Source organism: Carcharhinus amblyrhynchos, chromosome 2 (assembly GCF_965287045.1).
Source record: "Carcharhinus amblyrhynchos chromosome 2, sCarAmb.v2.hapA, whole genome shotgun sequence".
NCBI lineage: Eukaryota > Metazoa > Chordata > Chondrichthyes > Carcharhiniformes > Carcharhinidae > Carcharhinus > Carcharhinus amblyrhynchos.
This window is the reverse complement of record NC_137325.1, coordinates 19,472,650-19,497,144: the sequence shown is the minus strand read 5'-3', so window position 1 is coordinate 19,497,144 and position 24,495 is coordinate 19,472,650. Positions and strand designations below refer to the sequence as shown.

Here is a 24,495-nt window from a genome sequence, read left to right as displayed (position 1 = left end):
GCACAAAACAAAGGCTGACATTGGCCAACAGACAAGCTCAAACTCGGAAACAACTGGCAGCTACCAAAGAAGCTAGAATGAGGATGGAAGGCCAATTGCTTCTTACCATCTACATTAATGAGTAAGGATTGGGCAAGGAAAATTTACAAGCGAGTTGATTACATCAAAATGGGAGGCCGGTCAAAAAGTGAAAACCAATGCAACCAGGTTCAGAAGAATTTAGTTCATTGAGTCAATAGCTGGTTCTTGAGGTTCACTATTTTTAAGTGTAAAGGGAAGACAAGGAACCAGAAGGAGGAAGCATTAAGTGGAACAATGACGCAGTGTGCTGAACAGAGTTGAAGTGGCTAGAGGAAGCCACCAGCTGTCACTGCAACTCACTATTGCGTATGAATGAGAAGCCACTCGGTTAGACCTCAGCTGAAGGACGTACGCGCAATTCTCATCATCACATGAAGGCCATTCAGCCCATCTCATCTCTAAAAGAAACAAGTGAGTTACATGATCCTAGTAAGCACACGATCTCTGATATTGAGCAAGTGCTCCTGACACCAGCCCTGAACCTGACTTTTAGAATCACATGGTGGACTTTTCTGGCCAGCTTCACCCCAAAACTGGGAAATCCTGGCTGCTCCCACAAACGGTTACAATTCTCGTGTTGGGTGGGATGGGGAAATATTCCCCCCCGCCCATAGAATTCCAACAGTGCAAATGCAGGCCATTCAGCCCATAAAGCATGTACTGACAACAATCCCACCCTGTCCCTATTCCTATAACCCGTGAATTTACCCTGCTAATCCCTGACACTTAAGGTTAATTCAGCATGGCCAATCCACCTAACCCACACATCTTTGGAGAATGGGAGAAAACCAGAGCACCTGGAGGAAACCCACGCAGACATGGGTAGGATGTGCAAACTCCACACAGTCACCCAAGGCCAGGATTGAACACAAGTCCCTGGCACTGTGAGGTAGCACTGCTATCCACTGTGCCGCCCACAGTTTTCAACAGCTTGTACTGAAGACTTTAATCAATTTGTATCTAAGCTATGATATTGCGGCTCAAAAATCTGTAGAGATGAGAAACTAAGAATATTACAGTTATCCAGATAAGTTACAAACAGAGTTTGACGATGTTGGAAAAGATGGCACTTGAGATGATGCATGATGTATGTTTTAAAGCATACAAATGGAACTGACTGGCAAATTTTCAGTGTAGCCAAATTCCGGGGAGCACATGTTAAAAAAATGAGAAAATTAGGAGCAAGGAAAGATTTTTAAATTATTATTATTCATTATTGACATATGAACTTCATAGAACCACACAGTGCAGAAGGAAGCCATTCAGCCCATCGAGTCTGCACCAATCACAATCCCATCCAATGCCTATCTCCATAACCCCAGGCATTTAGCCGAGCTAGTTCCCTTGACACTAAAGAGCAATTTAGCAAGGCCAATCCACTAGCCCACACATGTTTGGACTGTGGGAGGAAACTAGAGCAGCCGGGAGAACGTGCAAACTCAACACAGACTGTGACCCGAGACTGGAATTGAACCCAGGACCCCGGTGCTGTGAGGCAGCATTGCTAACCACTGTGCCATCCTACTGCCCCACCTGCTATCATTTATTTGTTACCCTCAATTGTCCTTTGACAAGCATTGGTGAACTGCCTTCTTGAGCTGTCACATCCACGTAATGTGGAATCGATGCACCAAGAGATAGTGAAATTGCTGCATGAATTCTCAGAGAAGGATGATATAAGTTGTGACCGGGAGATATTTGGAATTTTTCATCAGAGAAATGGGATTGAGGAATGCGACAAGTGAAACATGATTAATTTGTGAAGAGAGGGAAAAGTTTATTCCTAACATATCGAGGGAATCATTCTAGAATGTTCCTTTTCCTAAGGTCGAGAGCTAGTTGGAGAGACAACCGTTGGGGCTTATTATGTATGGATTTTGTCTTCCTGTCAAGTGAGAATTTCTACTGGGAGTTGAACCTGGCATATTTGCACCTCTGGATCTCGCCACAATCTACCAAGAAACAGGTTCAAGCGCTCAGCACCCCAAGGGTTAAAATGGCTTTTCCACTTTGTCACCTTTTTCAGTGATCCTCGCGATGTGGAAATCAGGCCAGAGATGTGTTAGAGGAGACAAATTTATCCTCCAGTACCTTAGCTGAGCAGACAGTCTTTTATCCACGCTCTTCATTTCCTCTGTATGTTCTGTTTCATTCCTGCACCGACCGCTTTCCCGATCTGCAGAAGGGAAACACCACAATCTGTCTGTCAACCTGTTGTTTAATTCAGCCAACGCTCACTGCCTCACAGCAGTTTCCAAGCTCCTCAAATAAAAACACATACTCTCCACAAGTGATGGGTGGGATTCTCCCAAAACAATTCCAAATGCCGAGGTTGCGCAAAAACTGGAGTAAAACCCCCATCCCGGCTGTCTCGATCTCCCAATCCGCCACCCCCTCCATCCTGCAGCCCCAACCCCCTCCACTCCCCACAGCCCTGAACCCCCAACCCCCTCCCTCTCCACATGTATTGAGGTACAGTGAAAAGTATTGTTTCTTGTGTACTATACAGACAAGCATACCATTCATAGAGTACATTGGGGAGAAGGAAAGGAGAGGGTGCAGAATAAAGTGGTACAGTCATAGCTAAGATGCAGAGCTTAATATGTGGTAGGTCCATTCAAAAGTCTGATTGTAGCAGGGAAGAAGTTGTTCTTGACTTGGTTGGACTGTCATCTCAGACTTTTGTATCTTTTTCCTGATGGAGGAAGGTGAAAGAAAGAGAGAATATCCGGACTGCATGGTGTCCTTGATTATGTTGGCAGTTTTTTTGAATGAAGTTCAAATAGTGTCCGATAAAGCAGGATGGGAGGATAGAACTCCCTCAGCACTGAGATGAGGGACGGGATTTTATGGTGTTGCTCATCTCAAAACCGTAAAATCCTGCCCAAGGTCAACAGACCCTTCCATGGTCCGCCCCACCATCGCTCCGATTCCCGTGGCAGGCGGGAAGGTAAAATCCCGGCCAACAAGTCTTAATTTGCTGCCTCAGTCTCTAGAGAGGGGATTACACCCATAATCTCCTGAGTCAGGAGGTGACAGCCCTACTTACTGAGCCAAGGCTGACGCCGTGACGATAAGGGTGCAATAAAAAATTGGACAGGAACATTTTATTTAAAAAAATAAATCCATACTACATTACAGCTCTATTCAATCCTCCAAAATGGACTAAAATGCCCAGTCTCACTGTAATGTTGTGGCAACACAAAAGTTTAGACTGACAATTATATTTGACCAAGTACTCCAAATACCTACCAATTAGACATCCCTCCTGTTCAGAAACAAATTCCAGGAGAGAAAAAAAACAATTAAACAGAAAGGAAACTATTCAGTGTTGAGCTTACAGTAGTTGTCAATTGGTTTACCTTGTCCATTGGAAAGGCCATCTTTCTTCCTATGGGAGGGTTCAGGGGTCACCGTCAACTTGACCTTCAATGTCTTGCTGCTGGCAGATGATTGGTTGACTGAAGCATCCACAACTTCATAGATGGTGTGCATCAAGCTAGACATATCCTACATATTCAAAATAAAACACAAACGATTCACAAAATTATGTTGCATTCAAAAAAAAATCCTTGGCTGCACAGAAGCTCTTGACGGAAACTCTAATCTTAACGATTAGACAAATGGATTATTCAAACCCGAGTCCATGCTGTATATGATATCCTAACACCTCAAGAACATTAAAATATTCAAACTGTCATGTTCAAGTTCCAGCACACTGATATGTGACAACATTTTAATTTACTTTTTTTTACAACAGCGGAAAGGTGGTTAACAATTTCGGTTGTGCGCCAGGTTTCCACATTGTAATCGAAGGTCATTTAGCCCCTTGAGTCTGTTACCAAACAACAGGAGTAGCCCATTAAACCTTCTGCCTATTCTGTTAGGTCACGACTGATCTGTACCTCAACTCTATATCCTTGACTACCCTTATACAAAATTCAATCTATCTGAATTTTGATGTTACAAAGAAAGAACAAAGAAAGTTACAGCACGGGAACAGACCCTTCTGCCCTCCAAGCTGACACCGACCTTGCTGCCCGACTGAACTGTAAACCCCTATTCTTCTGGGGGCCATAACCCTCCATTCCCATCCTATTCATGTATTTGTCAAGATATTCCTTAAAGTCACTATTGTATCTGCTTCCACTACCTCTTCTGGCAGCGAGTTCCAGGCACCCACCACCCGCTGTGTAATAAAACTTGCCTCGTACATCTCCTCTGAACCTTGCCCCTTAAACCCATGCCCCCTCGTAATTGACTCTTCCATCCTGGGAAAAAAGCTTCTGACTATCCACTCTGTCCATGCCCCTCATAATCTTGTAGGCTTCTATCAGGTTGCCCCTCAACTTCCATTGTTCCAGTGAGAACAAACCAGGTTTCTCCACCCTCTCCTCCTCGCTAATGCCCTCCATACCAGGCAACATGTTGGTAAATCTTTTCTGTACCCTCTCCAAAGTCTCCAAATCCTTCTGATAGCATGGCGACTAGAACTGATTATTATATTTCCAACTGACCCAATACTCTCAGCCTTTCCTGGAATTTCCAGATTTATGCTATTCCGTGAAGAGATGTTTCCTGACATTGTTCCGGGAATGCTTAGGTCTAGTTTTAAAGAGCTAAGCCCCCCTTGTTTTTTGAACTCCCCACTAGGCGAGGAAATAGTTTGCTATCTACTTCAGCAAATCATTTAATCACCTTAAACACCTTAATCTTCTGTGTTTGAAGATATAGCAGAGTCTGTGCAACATGCCCTTGTAATTTAACCCTACAGCTTTAGCACCATTCTGGTGAACTAATGCTGCAATTCCTTTAAGAGCAAAGCAGTGAGGTGCAGTGTCTGGAACTGAATGCATGTACTCTAGAGTCTAGATACAGTCTAATATAGGAGCTCTATACAACTGAAGCATATTTCCCACCCCTTTGTATTCCAGTTGACATTGGGACAGCACCATGACACAGCGGTTAGCTGTGTAGAAGGAGCAATCCCTCGCAGAAATATTCAAATTCATTGACCTATCTTGCCAGCATTTAAACCACTGCTTCGCGAGGCCACATGGAGGGGTTCCATGATGTGGCCCACAGCCCACACTTTGAGCAATCCTGATTTAGACTCATGTCTGCTCCCCAGCGTGAAAACTGGAGAATCTTCATAAAACACTAATGTGAACGACTCAAAGGTATGAGATCATGATGGATTTGAGTCCATTTTATGCAGAATGAGTTCACAGCACTGCTGCAATCAATTCAGTCCAATTCCCAATGCTTGTTCTCCACACAAGCCTCCTCCCTCTTTTCACCTAATCCTATTATATTATTTAGCAAAATATTGTGAATGTCTGATGCAGGGCTGCATGGTGGCACAGTGGTTAGCACTGCTGCCTCACAATACCATGATCCCGGGTTCAAGTCCAGCCTCGGGTGACCATCTGTGTGGAGTTGGCATGTTTGTTCTCCTCATGTGCTCCTGTTTCATCCCACAGTCCAAAGATGTGCAGATTAGGTGGATTGGCCGTGCTAAATTGCCCTTAGTATTCCAGGGTCTGTTGGTTAGGGGAATTAGCATGGCAAATACTTGGGGCTAAGGGGATAGAGCTGGCTGGGATGGTCTGTTGGAGAGTTAGTGCAGACTCAATGGGCCGAATGGCTTCCTTCTACAATGCAGGAATTGTAATGACTGAAAACATCAGAAATACTCAGGTCAGACCATATGCATGGTGAGAGAAACGAAGCTAACATTTCAGATCATTAACTTTTAATCAGAACTAAGAAAAGTTAGAAGCGTTTTAGGTTTTAATCAAATGAAAGCAAGGAAGGTTGGAAAAAGAAAAGGGAGTGTCTGTGATAGTGCAGAAGGCAGGAGGCATAAAATACCAAAGGCTTGGTGGTGTAAGGCAAAGAGAATGGTAATGGAACAAGTAAAGAAACAAAAGTGAAGTGTGAATGGCAGAACTATCAGCTACAGCTCAAAAAAAAAAGGAGAGAGAAAAACAAGACGGCAAAACAGAACTTGCTTAGAAAAAGATGATAAAATGGGGGCACAGGTTACCATCTGAAATGGTCGAATGCATTGCTGTGAAGTCCCTAATCGAATGATGAAGGTCCTGTTCCTGAACAGATATTGAACTTCGTAGCAACACTGCAGGAAGCAAAGGACAGAGAGGCCAACATGGGAGCAAGGTCAATTAAAATGACGGGTGACTGGGACTTTGGGGTCATGCTTATCAACTGAATGAGGTGTTCCAGAAGACAGTCACCTAATCCTCATTTGCTCTCCCACAACTGTCCCTTAGCAGAAGCTGCCTGTCCTGAGGAGTATTTCCAACATTTTCCACACCTCTCTATTCCTTTCTCCTTCATATACTTATCTAGCTTCCCCTTAAACGCATCAATGCTTCAACTATTCCACATGGTAGCAAATTCCATATTGTAATGAGTAAAAAAAGTTGCCTCATAATGACCTTCAATATTCTCTCCTCACTCCCATTTCTCCTGTTCATGCTATGTGTTTCCTTCACCCTGAGCAAGGAACATTATTCAATGTTTACCTCATAGTGTTGAAAATGTTTGATCTCTTTCATGCCTCATCCTTCCAAAACCAAAAAAAAATCCTTCTCTGTAAAGATGGGCGTGATTTTCTGGCCACGTGTGCCCCAGACTGGAAATTCCCACTGGAGTTCATCTGACCTTTAAGTGGTCCATTGAGTTTCCCAACTATTATTCCTGTGGCAGGTGGGATGGGACATTTTCAACCACTACCAACAAGAGACTGCCATGGCCGCAATTATTTATATGGTATATGCAGACTGAGGGCAATGTGGTCAGCGTGCAAAACCAACAGGTAACCAGGTCAATTATCACGCGGGACATAAGATTATAATTGTCTTGACATGATGGCCTAACAGGAGAAGATATGAGGTACGCACTCTGTCTTATTTGGAAGCAGTTGAAAAGTGTCCAACTACATGACCTGTTGCATTCTAGTTGACTGTCTTTAGGGTTGCAGATGATTTGGCAATTTAGGGAAGCATTTTCCATCCACTCTCATAAGTTCGTGAGATACAACATAGGAGCAGAATTAGGCCGTTCATCCAATCGAGTCTGCTCTGCCTTTCGATCATGGCTGATATGCCCCTTATCCCCATTTTCCTGCTTTCTCCCCATAACCCTTCAATCCAATATGATAGGGAACTGTCAAAGGATTTGTGGTGTTGGGTGATACAAAGAGAGTTGCCATAGTGTTGCCACGTGGCAACGACCTGAGTGAATTGGCAATGTTATTTTAGTTTGCTCCATGCTTTAAACCCAAAGTGAGCAACAATTAAATGAAGTCATCGCTATAACCTCTAATCAACTTCTATAGAGAACTTTACTGTTTCCTCTATTGTCAATGTCTATATACTGCTCATCATATGAAGAATCCACAATCCACCGTAGCAAAAACTTACAGGCTTCCCAAAATGAGAAATCCTGTTCAAATATCAACTTTCAAATTAGCAATACTGATTTTCCCCATGATGATGCTTTTATTTTTTAAGAAAAAGCAAATGGTATAAAAATCAGATGTGGGTGCAAAACAATTAAACAGCAAATCTGCACTTATGGATGAAAGAGTTTGTAGAGATTGAGGAATAATCCAAGGTTTTAAACACTCCAAGAATTAAGTGCAAATAAAAACCCATCTCACTTGATGTGCTCAGCCAGAGAGCATTCACTTCCTATTTTCAAAGGATTTGCCTGACTAACAATACTTTTTATTGTAGAAATTGGCTAAGGATCTCCCATATCTACCATTTTAGAGGAACTAAAAGTGAAATGGATCCTTGTAGACCATTCCCTAACTCTCAGTTACTGCTTCAACCTTGTTGAAGGGTGGGGACAGGTCTTTTGCTTAAATAGTGTTTCTCTAGACTTGGATTTGGTTTGGGCGTCACATATTCGAGACTTGACTTCAGCTTCTGAAGCCTTTTGCCCCACGGCCTCAAGTGAGCAGCTATCCTCACCAAGCAGACATATCTCACTCTCCCCACTCATTAAACAAAGTGAATCTGGAATTGCTCTAACACAGCAGCAGCAGCAGAAACCACTGGATATCATTCTACTTCCCACAAACCTGGAAAACACTCAGTAAAAGCAGCAAGCTTCTTTCGAGCTGTTTAGGTAGTGCCTAGAGTTCTCCCAAATATTAGGAGCTAAAGAGTTACATCAGTACCATTTACATTGGAAGTTTGCAGACCATAAGACACCATGCCCCTATAAGAAGCGGTAACAAATGGAAATGTACCTCCTTAGTAACCTTGCCAGAGTTGTCAAAATCATAAAGAGTGAAGGTCCATTCCTGATGGTTATCTTCTTCAACAGAAACGTCACACTCTAGCTCCTGAAAAGAAAGGGCATTTCTCTGTTCTAAATCTCTCCTCCACTTACAGGATTCTTTCAACAGATTGAAATCTCGTCATAACTTAAGGTACATCAGAACCCCCAAGTATGGTGTAGCAGTAATGTAAAACCTGGGCAGAATCTGCTATTAAGTTCGGTTGCTGTAAGGAAATGGTGGCAGCTTAGTACCCTTTCATAGCAGGAAATTTAGGGATAAGTTAATAATTTGTTTCAGAATTAACTAGCAACAATACTTGCTAGTTAATTCTTGTTATTATCAGTGCATTCCAAGCTGTCACCACCCTCGGGGTAAAAAAGCTTCTCCTCAAATTCCCCCTAAACCTCTCACTCTTAACTTGTGTCTCCTCAAAACTACTCTGTCCATGCCCCTCAATCTTGAACACCTCAATCAGGTCGCCCCTCAAATGCTTTGGAAAAACATAACAGGCTTCCTCTTAATCGAAGGAACCTATTCTCGTTGGGCTGGTTCGAAGGGTAAGACTCATAGCACTTCTACCTGAACGCCCATCTCAATGTGCAAGCCTTGTGCTGATCTCTAGTTAACCTGACATTTCCACACTCCTAGGTTTCCAGTGAATGCTGCTAAGAAGCTCTCTGGGCTGGGTACGCTGGCTGATTTTGCCCTTTTCCAACCCATGACCTCAAAAGCCAATTTCCACCTTTCCAACGTTGGAGCTCAGCTCTGACAAATGGTCGTCCAGACTCAAAATGTTGGCTCTATCCCCTGTCCACAGATGCTGTCAGACCTGCTGAGATTTTCCAGCATTTGCTGTTTTTGTATCAGGATTCCACCACCCACAGTGTTTTGCTTTTATCCATCTTTCCAATCAGGCCCTGAAGGTGGAGATTAGCTGCCTCAATACAAGAAGCAAAAATCAAATCTGGGACCTTCCAGGCCAATACTATTCTGCTTGATGTCAGATTTCCCCACTGACTCACACGCAGGAGATTTGGCATGACATCAATCATAGAACCCTACAGTGCAGAAAGAGGCCTTTTGGCTCATCAAGTCTGCACTGACCACAATCCCACCCAGGCCCTACCCCCATATCCCTACATTAATCCCATACACTAATCCTTCTAACCTACGCATCCCTGGACACTAAGGGGCAATTTCTTAGCATAGCCAATCAACCTAACCCGCACATCTTTGGACTGTGGGAGGAAACCGGAGCACCCGGAGGAAACCCACGCAGACACGAGGAGAATGTGCAAACTCCACACAGACAGTGACCCGAGCCGGGAATCAAACCCAGGACATTGTACAATGGAAATTGATGACTAATCATTGGTGTAGCTATGGTGGCATCACTGTAGGCACATGCACTCTGTACACAATGCACATAAATGTACTTCACACGTGTATATACACTTCCAAGCCTCCACTATTCAGTAAGCAAGGAAGTATCTGTATCAAAAAATACTCTAACTCTGTTTTCCCTCTCACTTTTGTCAAGCAGTGAACAATATCATTAAAAATCACAAGCATATGCATGCGAATGTTAGAGTTGCACTCAAATACACACTGATAGGGTCTGTTACTCATTTCCTATTTGTGAATCCAAAGCCAATTCTCCCCATCCAGATTCCCAATTCGCCACATATGGCCCCAATGGCTAATAAGTCGGATAGCCACTGTGCTCAGATGTGTTTTCTATCAGTTAAAAAATGTTGCCAGTATATTACAACTTCAACTTTTTGCATTGGAACATTTCACAGTCAGTGATTCATGGAACTTAAGTATGAGATCCAATTCTATTGTAAGCCGAAGAAGCAATGTTTGAGGAAATCATTAAACTAGTGACTTCATTGATAGGCACTGCATTGCAACATCAACACTGTACCCAAATCATCTGGTGATTCATATAAACCATTGTAAAGGGGTGAAATTGAAAACAGGAGACCAAAGGCTTAAATTGTTAAGTTTACTTATCAGTGTCACAAGTAGGCTTACATGAAGTTACTGTGAAAATCCCCTACTCACCACACTCTGGCGCCTACACGGAGGGAGAATTTAGCATGGTGTATGTCTTTTGGACGGGTTGGAAACCGGAGCACCCAGAGGAAACCTGTACAGACACGGGGGAGAACGTGCAGACTCCGCACAGACAGTGACCCAAGCCAGGAATCGAACCTGGATCCCTGGTGCTGTGAGGCAGCAGTGCTAATAATCACTGTGCCACTGTACACAATAGGAATAATCAATTCAATTCTTGTTTTATGCATGTTTAGCATCAGAAAAAAAGTTACATTGACTCAGTTTGTATCATCTTGATGGTAGAAGAAGTGCTGATGTGTGTGTGTGTATAGAGGGATAGAGAGAGAAAATATTTTTGATCTGGTTTCCAGCCCATGGTGGGGCAGGGAGGTGGGTGTTGGTTGGTGGTGGTGAGATAACCTTAAAATTACAGCTAGATTGTTCAGGGTTAATGTCAAGAAGTACTTCTTCACACAAGGATAATGGCATCTGAAATTCTTTCCTTCAAAAGGTTGTTGTGGCTGGGTCAACTGACAAATTCAAAACTGGGATCAATAAATTTAACTCATTCGTGGGAATGGATGCTGCTGGCTGGCCAGCATTTATTGCCCATCCCTAGTTGCCCGAGGGCAGTTGAGAGTCAACCACATTGCTGTGGCTCTGGAGTCACATGTAGGCTGAACCGGGTAAGGACAATAGTGAACCAGATGGGTTTTTCCGACAATCTGCAATAGTTTCATGGTCATCGGTAGATTCTTTATTTCAGATATTTTTATTGAAATCAAATTCCACTATCTGCCATGGCTGGATTTGAACCGGGGTCCCCAGAACCTTTGCTGAGTTTCTGGATTAATAGTCTTTTTTTGTTAGGCAAGTTTATTAAAGGATACGGAACAAAAGATGCGTAAATGAAATTAAAATATTAGGTCAGCTGTGATCTAACTGAATGGTGTACTAGACTTGACTGACTACTCCTCCGACATTCCCTCCTGCACTCCCAGCAGGAATCTGGTGGCCCAGATCGGACATAATATCCCAGCACTGTAGCCCTGATTCTTCAGCTATATTCCCCGTGAGTGCAACACCCTATTGGGATTGTAGAATTTCCTTTAATTATTATCACGATACTTAAGAGTAAAGAGGCACTATATAGGCAAAACACCCACATTTCTTCGAACATTTGGTTCTTAAATAGGCCAAGGTCAACCTTCTGTTCTTCGGGTCAACAGAAGTCTCCCCAAAAACCATTCATTCACCGTCCCCCGGATTGCAAAACTCACATCAAAGTTCAACCGTTTCTTGCCTGTCCCTCGGCTGGGTTCTTTCCCGGGGCACTTCTCACCGTCTTCCTGGCCGGAAGTCGATGTGAATCCATCACATGGCTCAGCCTTCTCAGGGGGGAGCACCACTGGTGGAAAAAAAAGGGGCGGGGGGGAGAAAGGTAAAAGGTTATGAAGTCTATTTGTGACTAAGAACGAGACAAGGTCAATTTATCAATTCTCAATAGAGAAGGACATTTTGGGAATGCCATTCACAGTCTCAGCATACAGTCAGTTAAGTATTCACAGTTGTAATCACAGTTGTCATACATGAGACTTCATTTGCAACAGCAAGATCCCACAGTCTAATCTTGAGCAAATTAGCTGTTTTATCAATGTTCATTAAAGAATCATAGAAACCCTACAGTGCAGAAAGAGGCCCTTTGGCCCATCGAGTCTGCACCGACCACAATCCCACCCCGGCCCTACCCCCATATCCCTACATATTGTACCCACCAATCCCTCCAATCTACACATTCCTGAACACCAAGGGGCAATTTTCTTAGCATGGCCTATCAGCCTAACCCGCACATCTTTGGACTGTGGGAGGAAACCGGAGCACCCGGAGGAAACCCATGCAGACACGAGAGAAATGTGCAAACTCCACACAGGCAGTGACCCGAGCCGGGAATCAAATCCAGGACCCTGGAGCTGTGAAGCAGCAGTGCTAACCACTGTGCTACCATGCCGCCCTTTATTTTTAAAATAAAATAATATTTAAAATAAAGAATAAATATTAGCCAGAACACTGGAGAGAACATCTCTGCTATTCTTTAAAAAGTGCCATGAATCTTTTACTTCCAATCAAGAGGAAAAATGGTGCCCTGGTTTAGCATCTCTTCCAAAAGATGGCATCTCAGTCTGTGCAGCACTCAATCCAGGGCAGCACCCGTGGCACGTGAAGTTACTGTGACTATCCCCTAGTTGCCACACTCTGGTACCTGTTTGGGTACCCTGAGGGAGAAATTAGTACTAAATTCCTAACCAGCACATCCTTGGACTGTGGAAGGAAGCCGGAGCACCCGGAGGAAACCCATGCTGACACGGGGAGAATGTGCAGACTCCGCACAGACAGTGACCTAAGCCGGGAATCGAGCCCGGGGTCTCTGACACTGTGAGGCAGCAGTGCTAACCACTAGGCCACCACATTAGGACAAGTGGCCAACAGCTTGGTCAAAGAGGCAGATTTTGAGGAGGACAGAGAAATGGAGATTTAAAGAAAGGAATTTCAGATCTGAGGGCCTAGGTAGCTGGAGTCCAGCCACCAGTGTTGGGCCCAAAGAAAGCTGGGGGAGGTGATAACAGGCCAAAATTTCAGAAGACCTGAATGGCAGAACTCTTGAAGGGTGATGGAAGAGATTAGAGGGATAAGAGATTGAAACATTAGTGAATTTTTTTGAGGAATGGGTTACCTGGTGGGGCTAATGTCTGAATGGGATTGGATGCAAGTTAAGATACGGACAGCAGAGTTCAGAGCGAGTGGAAGTGGTGAAAGATCAGAGATGGGCCAGCAGAGCATTGGAATTGCCCCAAAACTGTTCTAGTTTTAAAAATAGTGCAATCATAGAATCCTACAGCGCAGAAGGAGACCATTTGGCCTATTGAGTCTGCACCAACCATAATCCCATCTGGGCCCTATCCACATAACCCTATACATTTACCCTAGCTAATCCCCCTGACACTAAGGGTCAACTTACATGGCCAATCCACCTAACCCGCATATCTTTGGACCTCATTCCAATACTTTCTTAAAAAGTATACTGACTTACATTATAATACTCCTCATTTGTTCGTGTGGACAATTTGATTTCTCCCTGCACAATTTATAAATTCTCCAACGCAGTGAAAGGGTTAATTAATGAGCAGAGCGTGGCACAGGATCAAGAACGACAGTCTGGTTGGGCTAAATGATCTTTTCGAAACACTCTCGACTTCTTGCAATTCCAATGTGACGTCACATGACACGTGCACCCATTCGATCAAGGGTGACTTCATTCCCTGAATGTATCATTCACGTTAGCGACCCTGATCTAGCAAGACACTGGCGGCTCACCAAAGCAAGCTAACAAAAAACCCCAAACCTATTATAATTTGTTAACAGTTTCTGCACGGATCACACCTTCCACCTACTGAAGGAATGACCTTGCATTTGCATAGCACCTATCACATTCTCAGAACATCTTTAAGCATTTGACAGCAGCAACAGACTCTATATTGTAATTGCACCATTAAGGTAGATAAATATCCCGAGTGCGATCAGACTAAAGGTGACAACAGAGTCAAAAGAAGTAGACATTTAGACAAGTGACAGACAATGAAGCACATGTAAACTTTAGTTATTGCCGGGATTTTCCAGTCCTCCTGCGGTGTATTTTCCAGTGGGTAGACACAGCCAGCAATAGGATCTTCCAGTCCCACTGATATCAATGGAACTTTGCCTACTCTGCACCTTCTGCCGCTGGTGGGAAGGGCTGGAAAATCTTGGCTGGAGCTTTACAGGACTGTAGGAAATGTACAATTAGAAATGTGATGAATGCCACATTATCTTATGTTTATTCAGAGTCACAAAAAAGGCTTACATTCACACTGCAATGAAGCTACTGTGAAAATTCCCTAGTTGCCACACTTGTTTGGGTACACCAAGAGAGAATTTAGCATGACAATGCAACTAACCAGTACGTCTTTCGGACTGTGGGAGGAAACTGGAGCACCCAGAGGAAACCCACGCAGAAACAGGGAGAACATGCAGACTCCACACAGACAGTGACCCAAGCAGGGAATCAAACCCTGGCACTGTGAATCATAGAATCCCTACAGTGCAGAAGGAGGCCATTCTGCCCACAGAGTTTACACTGACCACAATCCATCCAGGCCCTATCCTCATAACCCCTCATATTTACCCTGCTAATCCCCCTGACACTAAGGGGCAATTTAACCTGGCCTATCAACCTAATCCACACGTTTCTGGACCGTGAGAGGAAACTGGAGCACCTGGAGGAAACCCACACAGACATGGGGGGAATGTGCAGATTCCACATAGACAGTGACCCAAGCTGGGAATTGAACTTGGGTCCCTGGCAAGTGAGGCAGCAGTGCTAACCACTGTGCCATTCTTTGCTTAAGTAATGCCAATTGAGGGATATAATAGCCAGGGCTTCCTCCTGCTGTAAGGAACACACCGATGCAGTAAAACATTGATGTGATAGCCCTGGGATTTGGATCAAGCCAGGTGATAGAGGCAGCCAAATATTCAGGAAACCAAGTTTGCCAGGGAAAACATCCAAAAGAGGAATCTTCAAAAAGAAAAATTAGAAAATCTCCGGGAATTCCTGGAACTGTCCTTATTTCTGCCTTCTTCACAGTTGCTTCAAATGAAACAATAATTATTTCAGAAATATGACGCGTGCTTTTCTTGGATCTGTGCTGGGTGACCAAAGATCCTCGCTGGAATTTCATTATGCTAACCGTAACCATATGGAAACAAAGGGATCACAAATTAGTCCTTATCGGTGTCCACTTTCCAATCGGGGAAACCGGGGGAGGGGAGAAGAGGCAAGGAGGAACAAATTAAAGGGAATGACATCCTGCACCAGAACAATATTGGTGACTGCTACAGTCGCATATCCTTTATCCATACATCCGAAAACCAAACACATCTAAGAACCGAATGCCTTTTTGAACAGGCCCGAATGTGAGCCAACTTGCAGCTAATTGACGTTTCATAGGATCATAGCATTCCTACAGTGCAGGAGAAGGTAATTCAGCAATCGAGTCTGCACTGACAATCCTACCCTATTCCTGTAACCCCACATAGTAATCCCACTAACTTGCACATCCAGGGACACTAAGGAGCAATTTAGCCAATCACCCTAACCCGCACACCTTTGAGCTGTGGGAGGAAACCGGAGCATCCGGAGGAAACCCATGCAGACGCAGGGAGAATGTGCAGATTCCTCACAGAGTGACCCAAGCTGGGAATCGAACCCGAGTCCCTGGAGCTGCGAGGCACCAGTGCTAACCATTGTGCCACCCTTTTGTGTGGGAAGTCTCGTTGTTTGCCTGCACTGTTTAGTCACATGCTCTTGCCTTACATCTTGTGACCTTTGTGACTATGAGTGTTTTTTGCACTTTGATTGAAGACGATGCATTGGCATGGTGGTTAGCACTGCTGCCTCACAGCACCAGGGACCTGGGTTTGATTCAGGCCTTGGGTCACTGTCTGAGTGGAGTTTGCATGTTCTCCCTGTGTCTGCGTGGATTTCCTCCAAGTGCTCCAGTTTCCTCCAAAGATGGGCAGGTTAGGTGGATTGGCCGTGCTAAATTGTCCCTTGGTGTCCAAAGATGTGTAGGTTAGGGGAATTAGTCGTGATAAGTGCGTGGGAGTTACAGGAATAGTGCAGGGTGGTGGGCCTGGGTATGATACTCTTGTCAAGAGTCGGTGCAGATTCGATGGGCCAAACGGTCTCCTTCTGGATGGTAGGGATTCTATGATTCCACTTGTGAGAGTTGGCAAATGGAGAAACAACCTAGTATTTGTAGGCTATAGCTAGCCTAGGCTTAGTTGATTGTAACTTCTTCACTCAAAGGGTGGTGAATCTCTGGAAATCTCTGCCCATTGAAGTGGTGGAGGCTACCTCGCTGAATATATTTAAGTCACGGGTAGATCGGTTTCTGACAGACAGGGGAATTAAGGGTTATGGGGAGAAAGCGGGAATGTGGAACTGATCCACTTCAGATCAGCCATGATCTTATTGAATGGCAGGGCAGGCTCAAAGGGCTAGATGGCCTACTCCTGCTCCTATTCCTTATGTTCTTATGATTGTAATGCAAATAGGCCTAGACCAACTGTAGATACTGTAGCTACATCACATTTAAACAACCATATCTGAATACTGAAATGCAATCGGTCCCAAGGGTTTTGGGTAAAGGATACTTGGCCTGTAGCTTAGGGCAGAGGGCAAAAAGAGTCACCAAGCTCGTTACATAAGCACCCCTTATGGAAACTGGTCATGGGGAGTCATTGCTGAATGTCACATATTTGAAATCTGAAATCAAGATGTGGAGATGCTGGCATCGGACTGGGGTAAACACAGTAAGAAGTCTCAGAACATCAGGTTAAAGTCCAACAGGTTTATTTGGTAGCAAAAGCCACTAGCTTTCAAAGCACTTGCTGCCCCTTCAGCAGGTGAGGTTCTAAACGGGCAGCAAGTGCTCCAAAAGCTAGTGGCTTTCGCTACTAAATAAACCTGTTGGACTTTAACCTGGTGTTGTGAGACTTCTTAATCTGAAATCAATAGAGATATCACTAGTTCCTAAGCTGTGTAGCAGGTTTTAAAGTATCTTAAATAAAATGTCTACTCCACTAGCTTCAGCTCTGCCATCTAGCTCTTTCTAAAGCTTTGCTTACTGTATTTATGAGTCTACGCCATTAATCAAACAGGTAGAGTATAAACTGTAAACAGACCCACACAACTGAACACAATACTGTGCCTGCTGCACCCAGAATCCCATTCAGTCAGTGCAGTTATCAGCCATGACCATCCAAGATGTACATTTTAACAAAAATTACTGTTAACTTAGCCTGGAGACAATGGCAGCTGTCTTGAGTTTACAACGAGCAGAACTCAAGTCCCAGAAAGTTGTCAAGGGCACCGGATTCTAAACAGTTACACTGTAAGCTGCCCATTTACTTCTAAGATGAAGGATAATTGGGGTGACGGATGGTTAATCTGCAGTCCTACCTGGATGCAAAGCTAACACGTTTTGTGTTGCCACGGGGAAGAAGGCAGATTAAGCCATTTGCAAGATCAGGTTACAGGCTTCCCTATACAATCTACGACAATCACAGGCATACAGCATTTTTGTTGCGCAAGGAGAAGAGGTCACTGAGTGCGCAGGGGAGAAAGAGGCCGCCCAGCTTTGTATGCTGCCATAGTTGGATGTGAGACGGAGACTGTCTCTAGTCAAGGAGGCACATCCTGCAGTCACCTAAGGATTCCAGGAGATTTGGCCTGGTACAACAAAGGGAACGGAGAATCATCAGGACATACTACTGCAACTAGTGGATTTAAGAAGCCCTCCAACAACTGAGGAAACACGCCGTGACGGACAATCCAAGTAATATTCAGCACATGATAAGTGTAAAAGGGGAACATTCCTTTCTGTTCTTTAAAATAAAAGTTGCCTTCAAAAAGAAGAGCGTTAGTCACAAGCTGCTTTTCAGTCATTTGCTACAGTAAAAGTTTTAAAATGTGTAATCTTTATTGTGCAATCCTGTCAGCTAATTCCAACTTCCAGTTTCTATGCAGATTGTAAGTTTTAAAAAAAGCATTCCAAGTTCTCATTCTAACCACTCACTGCAGGGAAAAAAATCCCCTAAATTCCCTATTGATTTATTAGTGAATATCTCACATTTATGGCCTCCTGCACATTCCTCATTTAGGAAGAGGGAACATGAACCTGTGCCTTATAAAAAGTTGCTTTTAGACGTATATAAACAGTTAAGAGATTGAAACCCATCCTAACATCCTCTTATACTTTTGCTCGCTAATTGCTAGCAAAGACTTATGGATCCTCACCTACCTGGAGATCAATAAAAAGCAAACACATTCCTGCCTACATCTGTGGAGATAAAGTGGGGTTTTTTGTACGCCAAGGTCAACAGGAAGAAGTGCTATGTTTATATGCTTGTGGCACATGTCTCCAGGCTCTGACCACTGTTCCTACCCCGACGAGCCAGAGATCACAGCCAAGAGAATTTAGAGGGCAGCACCATGCGAACACACAAATACCCACACTCCTAGCGCACGGAATTGTATAACCGACATCAATCATCGTTAAAGCAAACACAATTGCATTTGCAGGGGGAGGACCTTGGGCACAAATGCCATCACCATAGTGCCAGTCAGCACGGTTCTACACTGGCGCGATCATGCCCTTGACAAAAGTGCCCATGTCGGTAAGCCCAGCCTGCAGCAAGAGTTTGTGAAGGAGCACAATCCTCGTGTCACACAGCCCAACCGTAGATAGACACTGGAATTTCCCCGTCCCACCGCCGCAAGAATAGTAGTATGCAGGGTGCTGGTGGGGGGAGGCATGCAAAGGACTGCTGACCTTGGGCGGGATTTTCCAGTCTCCCCCCGTGTCTGTGTAGGTTTCCTCTGGTTTCCCCCCACAGTCCGAAAGATGTGCTGGTTAGGTGCATCGGCCATGTTAAATTCTCCCTCGGTGTACCCGGACAGGCACTGGAGTGTGACGTTGAGGGGGTTTTCACAGTAACTTCATTGCAGTGTTAAAACAAGCCTATTTTTACTAATAAATAAACTTATCCACCCCATTTTCTTTGCTTTTCCCAAGTCTCTTTAAAATGTTCCTTAATATCTACTTGTCCTAGTGTGACCGAGTGTCAAATTTTGTCCCGATGGCACTTCTCGGGACATTTTACTGGAGTAAGGAGCACTATATAAATACAGGTGGTTGCTGTCTAGACAGGACAAGCAGATGGATTACACCACAGTTGTAAAATCCCAGGTACAGTTCCCTGCTCAATGTTGGCGTTATGTTGGGGCAACATTTGTCCGTGATCTTGGTTTTAATTTAAAACCAGAAGCAGTAAGGGGATCACGCCAGCCAACCCACCAGGTGAAGGGTTACATTAACAAAACCGATACTGAACTGGCTGCTAATAGCGAAGTAGCTCGATCATTGATTTGAAAGGAAAAAAAAGAAATAATTTAGCTCCATTAAGCTTTGAAGCAACCATGAAAAGGAGCAGTCTTCAAATTTCAAACCAGCAGACTGAAATCATTTACTCTACATGTGAGATTATGGAGAATAATGGATACCTGGAAATGATTAGCAGGCTATAATCTCGCTGCAGAAGGGTCAAACAGTGCTTTTTTTTGAAAAAAAGAGAAACATGTGAAAGTGGAGATGAAATTGGAGCCTAATAATCACTTGCAGCTATGAATCATTTCACTTTTTCTCCGGTTAACTATATATATGGACAATTTACTCCTTGGTGCTCAGCTAGGGGTAGCTTTTTGTTTGGTTTTTTAAATGTTAGCTCTCAAAATTGTGCTTCTAACGCACTAAACAGAACCAGGTGGCTATCTTGCACACAAGGTCTCTGGCCCTCTTTTATTCCATCAGTAAAGCTCACTTGACACCAGTGTGGTTGGGGGGCAATAAAAATCCCCATTTTTGTTTTGGCCTGTTTAGAACTAATATTCAAGATTGTAAAGTTTTAGCTACCGATGCCAGGAACCCACAGACCAGGATTTTAACTACGGCAGATGAGGATAATAGAGGATTGGGTCAGAGCTGCCAAGTTTGCTCACGTATCCCATTCCACCATCACAATCAAATTGATTTATCTTAGAAAATAATATTTTGAGATACACTTTACAACATGTCCATGGCTTTGGATTGAAACAGAAAAATGCTAGATGAATGGGGTGGCACAGCGATTAGCACTGCAAACCTCACAGGGACCCGGGTTTGATTCCAGCCTCAGGTCACTGTGCGGAGTCTGCACATTCTCACTGATGTCTGCATGGGTTCTCTCTGAGTGCTCCAGTTTCCTCCCATAGTCTGAAGATGTGCAGGTTAGGTGGATTTGCCGTGTTAAATTATCCCTTAATGTTAGCGGGGTAAATGTGTGGGGTTATGGAGATAAAGCCTGGATGGGCTTATGGTCAGTGTAGACTTGATGGGCCGAATGGCCTCTTTCTGCACTGTAGGATTCTATGATTCTAACTCTGCAGGTCTGGGAGCATTTGTGAAGAGAGAAACTGTTAACGTTTCAAGTCCACATGGTCCTTATGAAGAATTGAAACAGGATAGAAAAATATACTTAGAGAGGGGGTGAGGCAGAATAGAAAGTCAATGATACGTTGAAGCAACTTTGGATCTCTGGTTTCCAATCTCACATTTGTTTCTGTGGTAGACTAATTGGAAACTGATTTTTGTAAATTAGTCAACTGCTATCATTGTATCACATGCTACCAGGACGGTAGAAGGAAAGCTAGGTATATTACATCTTTTATTATCCAATTTTCCCTATGTTCCCATTATAATATCTCCTGAAGCATTGATAGTAACAAGTAACTAGATATCAACTTACCAATCGCTGTACATTTAAGTTGAGAGTTTATGACATGTTACAGTAATATTTTGACACCAAAAACATTGTTAGGGTACTTTAGATTATCCCCAGAGACAAGATCAACTAAATTGAAGAGATCATCAATCTTAATTGTCCTATGATTATGGCAGGTAGTAAGTGCCCAAAGGGAGACTTGAACTAGCTATCACAACAAACTGCAATTCGGGTTTTATGAGAAGATATCTGAAATCAGGAGAAAGAATTTCAAATAATTCAAAACAAATTTCAGATTTTAAAAATCAAATTTAAATATTTCGTTAAAAAAAGAAACAAAATAAAATTCAGGAAGATACAAGGTTCTACAGATTTAACAGTACTTCTACAAAAATTTCCCAAAATATTTCTGCTGAATTAACTCTGAACTAAACATCCCTTTTAGGCCACAGTCCTCAGATTTTAATCTACAAAAACAAAACTCCAGTATTACCACATATCCACTGCTGCTAAAGGGGAGAGTCTTACACAAGCTTTTCTCTCTCTTTTCTTTGATATTGGGAAGCCCAAGCTCATCTCAAACTTTGCTGACAGAAACTCTTCTCTCTGTGGCAGCAGCAGTTGTTTTTCCACAGATTCACTTCCAGCACACACTGGTTTAGGATTTCAAAACCACATTCATCAGTACAGCCTTTAATTCCTCTTTAGATATGGTTTTTTTTCCTCTTTCATCTTTAATTCTATTGTTTTACATTTCTTTAGAAGTTCACTTTCTTAGAATTTCTAGGACTTAGTCATTTTATGGCTACTACTTTTTTTTGCATAAATTTAAATTGTTTTGCTACATTCCAGTTACAATCTATGCCAATTGTATATGGTCCTTCTGAAAAACAAGTTCAGTTCAAGTCTTATCTTACCAATTTAAATTTCTATTCATGCTGTCCACCGGTACACCGTATTAGCTCTGCTGATTTCCACTTCAAACTCCTTGCTTTCACACCCAACTCCATTTTGATGTTTTGAACCTTGCAGTCTACTGTCTTCAGTTTAATTAAGTTATTCACTCCCATACTCACACAAGTCTGTTTCACAGTGTATCAGAGACACTGGGTGAATAAATATTTCTTCACCATATTGAATTAAACTTTCAAATATATGCCCAAGCTAAAGTAACACTACTGGGATTACAATGGGTGGGATTTTCCAGCCCTTCCCGCCAGTGGGATCTTCTGGTTCCACTGAAGGTGACACCTTGAGGTGGCGAGATGGGTGAGCCAGGCAAAATGCTGTAGATGTTGGTGGGACAGGAAGATCCCACTGGCAGCTATTGTTGCTGGAAAAGATGGTGCAGAGGGTGCAGAAATCCCATTTCTCTCATCTCCAAAAACAGAACTATCATAATGCATTTGTTTTTTTTTGCTGATGGGAAAACAAAGATGTCTCATCCTTGACCAGTACAAGTGAACAATAACATAAACTAGCAAATAAAGGGTGGCACATTGGTTAGCACTACTACCTCACAGCGCCAGGGACCCGGGTTCAATTCCAATCTTGGGTGATTGCCCATGTGGAGTTCACAGGTTCTCCCTGTGTCTGTGTGGGTTTCTTCTGGGTGCTCTGGTTTCCTCCCATAGTCCAAAGATGTGTAGGTTAGGTGGATCGGCCTTCTATGGTCAGGGGGATTAGCTTGGTAAACACATGGGGTTACAGGAATAGGTCCTGGGTGGGATAATCATCAGTGCAGGTTCCATGGGCCAAATGGCCCCTTTCTGCACTGTAGGAATTCTATGAAAGAGCATTATTTCTGTGCAATGTGGTCATGCTTCTTGACAGAAAACAACTGTCATCTATTATTTCTTGGAAATCAATTGCTCTTTCCTTGTATTTCTCAATGCTCTGGGGGAAACTAACATACCCTCAAAGGTTTCAAGTTGGTTTGTTTTGATTTGAGCAGTTCAGCCCACTTCAGCACCTTTGAAACAGCTAAAAATAGGAATCAGACATCTTCCAATCAAAAACAGAGCTGCCAGCCCTACAGACAATGGAATCAATCGCGCAACACTGCCAAGGTTCGATTCTTGATACTTAATACCCTCAAACCGATAACTGTAAGGAACTGTCAAATCATGAAAGAAGTTGCACTGATTTATGATAGGACAGAGTTTCTGTAGACAGTTATTCTTTTGTCTATTCCTTATGCATGGTAATTAGACTTTAAAAAGGGACAAGAATATTTTTGTCACAATAACCTTGGGAATAGATTTTGTTTCCAGGAGACTTGTGCATCTTTGCCATGGTTCGCATCTCAACAAATGCCTTTTGGATTTTAAAATTAAAAAAAATTAGCTCTGGCTATGATCTTTCTTAATTATGTACAAGGCCATGATACTGCTCAATAAATGCCTTTTATTTAATATTTTGATTAAATTATGGGCCAGATTCTCCAGCCTTTCACGCTGATGGGATTCTCTGGTCCCACTGCAAATGAACGGAGATTTGGCTGAGCACCAAATTCTTCTTCCTTGCAGACATTGGCAAGGGCCAGTAGATTCTGGCCTACGTCGCACATGAACTCACGGAGCTCGACTGCAGTAGGTTTGCCCTTGGGTTGCATTTTCTGCTGTTTTTGGATTGGATTAACCGATTTTACTTACGTTGCCCGATTTGAAAAAAAAAATCAACTACATAAACCAGTCACCAAAATACAAATTTTTACAAGATGAATTCCTCACCCTTACTTGTTACTTTGGCCGAAATTTTCTGGCCTGTCCTGCTGGTAGGATTTTATGACCCTGCCGATGGCAACCCACCCACTTTTCCTGGCGGTGCAGAATTTGGGACAGGCAAAACTTTGCCGATATTGGCGGGATGACAAAATCCCATCTCTGCCAGCAGGAAATATACCGGGATGGAGGATGGTGGAATACCGCTGCAGGAAATCCCACCCTTTATGTCCTGTGGTTGGTAATCAGAGGATCATTAGCAGCAAAGCAAACTTCAGGTGTGATGAAGAGTTGCTGGCTTTGGACTGGGGCAGGCACAGCAAGTAGTCTCACAACACCAGGTTAAAGTCCAACAGATTTATTTGGTAGCACAAGCCCCTCCATCAGGTGAGTCACTCCTGGTGTTGTGAGACTACTTCTTGGAGTTTCAGATGTGGAAAGAAAGAGGAAGAAAAATGAAAATGGGAAGACAAAAAGCCACAAAAAATCCAAAAAGAGAGAAAAGGAGAGAAAAAAAGAACTTAAAAAGGAAGAGAGTGATTTTGTGAAATAACGATAGAAAGAAGCACAAACTTGTCTACAAAATGTTATAAACCATAAGGAGGGTCATATAATTTCCAGTGCAAAAGGAACAAAGGTCTTTAAGCCATGCCCAAAGTATACTGAAAGCTGGTTAGTTGACAATGCAGATACATCACAACGTTCAAAATAAAATCACCAAATTTCTACCCTACTTTGTCCCACATCATCACCGTAAACAGTGGATTGTGGGGGAGCTGAAAAGCTTCTGTTGACCCTTGGGCTTTCAATTTAAGACGCTAATTGATCGAGCCTTTTCGTAAGCAAGCTCCATTCCCAATAGCGGTTTTTATCCAGCCGTGACTGATTAAGAGG

General features: G+C 43.3%; 1 protein-coding gene across 2 annotated transcripts in view; it reads right to left on the bottom strand.

The window, feature by feature from the left end:
- Nucleotides 1-24,495, bottom strand: part of nkd2b (NKD inhibitor of WNT signaling pathway 2b) — a 125,186-nt gene that overhangs the window by 7,477 nt on the left and 93,214 nt on the right. Inside the window, exons 5-8 of one of the 2 annotated variants that reach the window (XM_080203174.1) lie at nucleotides 11,740-11,867; nucleotides 8,366-8,461; nucleotides 3,444-3,591; nucleotides 2,173-2,257 (exon numbers count right to left, since the gene is read on the bottom strand). In XM_080203174.1, coding sequence (XP_080059300.1) covers nucleotides 2,173-2,257; nucleotides 3,444-3,591; nucleotides 8,366-8,461; nucleotides 11,740-11,867 — 457 coding nt within the window. The remainder of the gene's footprint in view (nucleotides 1-2,172; nucleotides 2,258-3,443; nucleotides 3,592-8,365; nucleotides 8,462-11,739; nucleotides 11,868-24,495) is intronic. The other variant, XM_080203175.1, reaches the window with a different exon arrangement.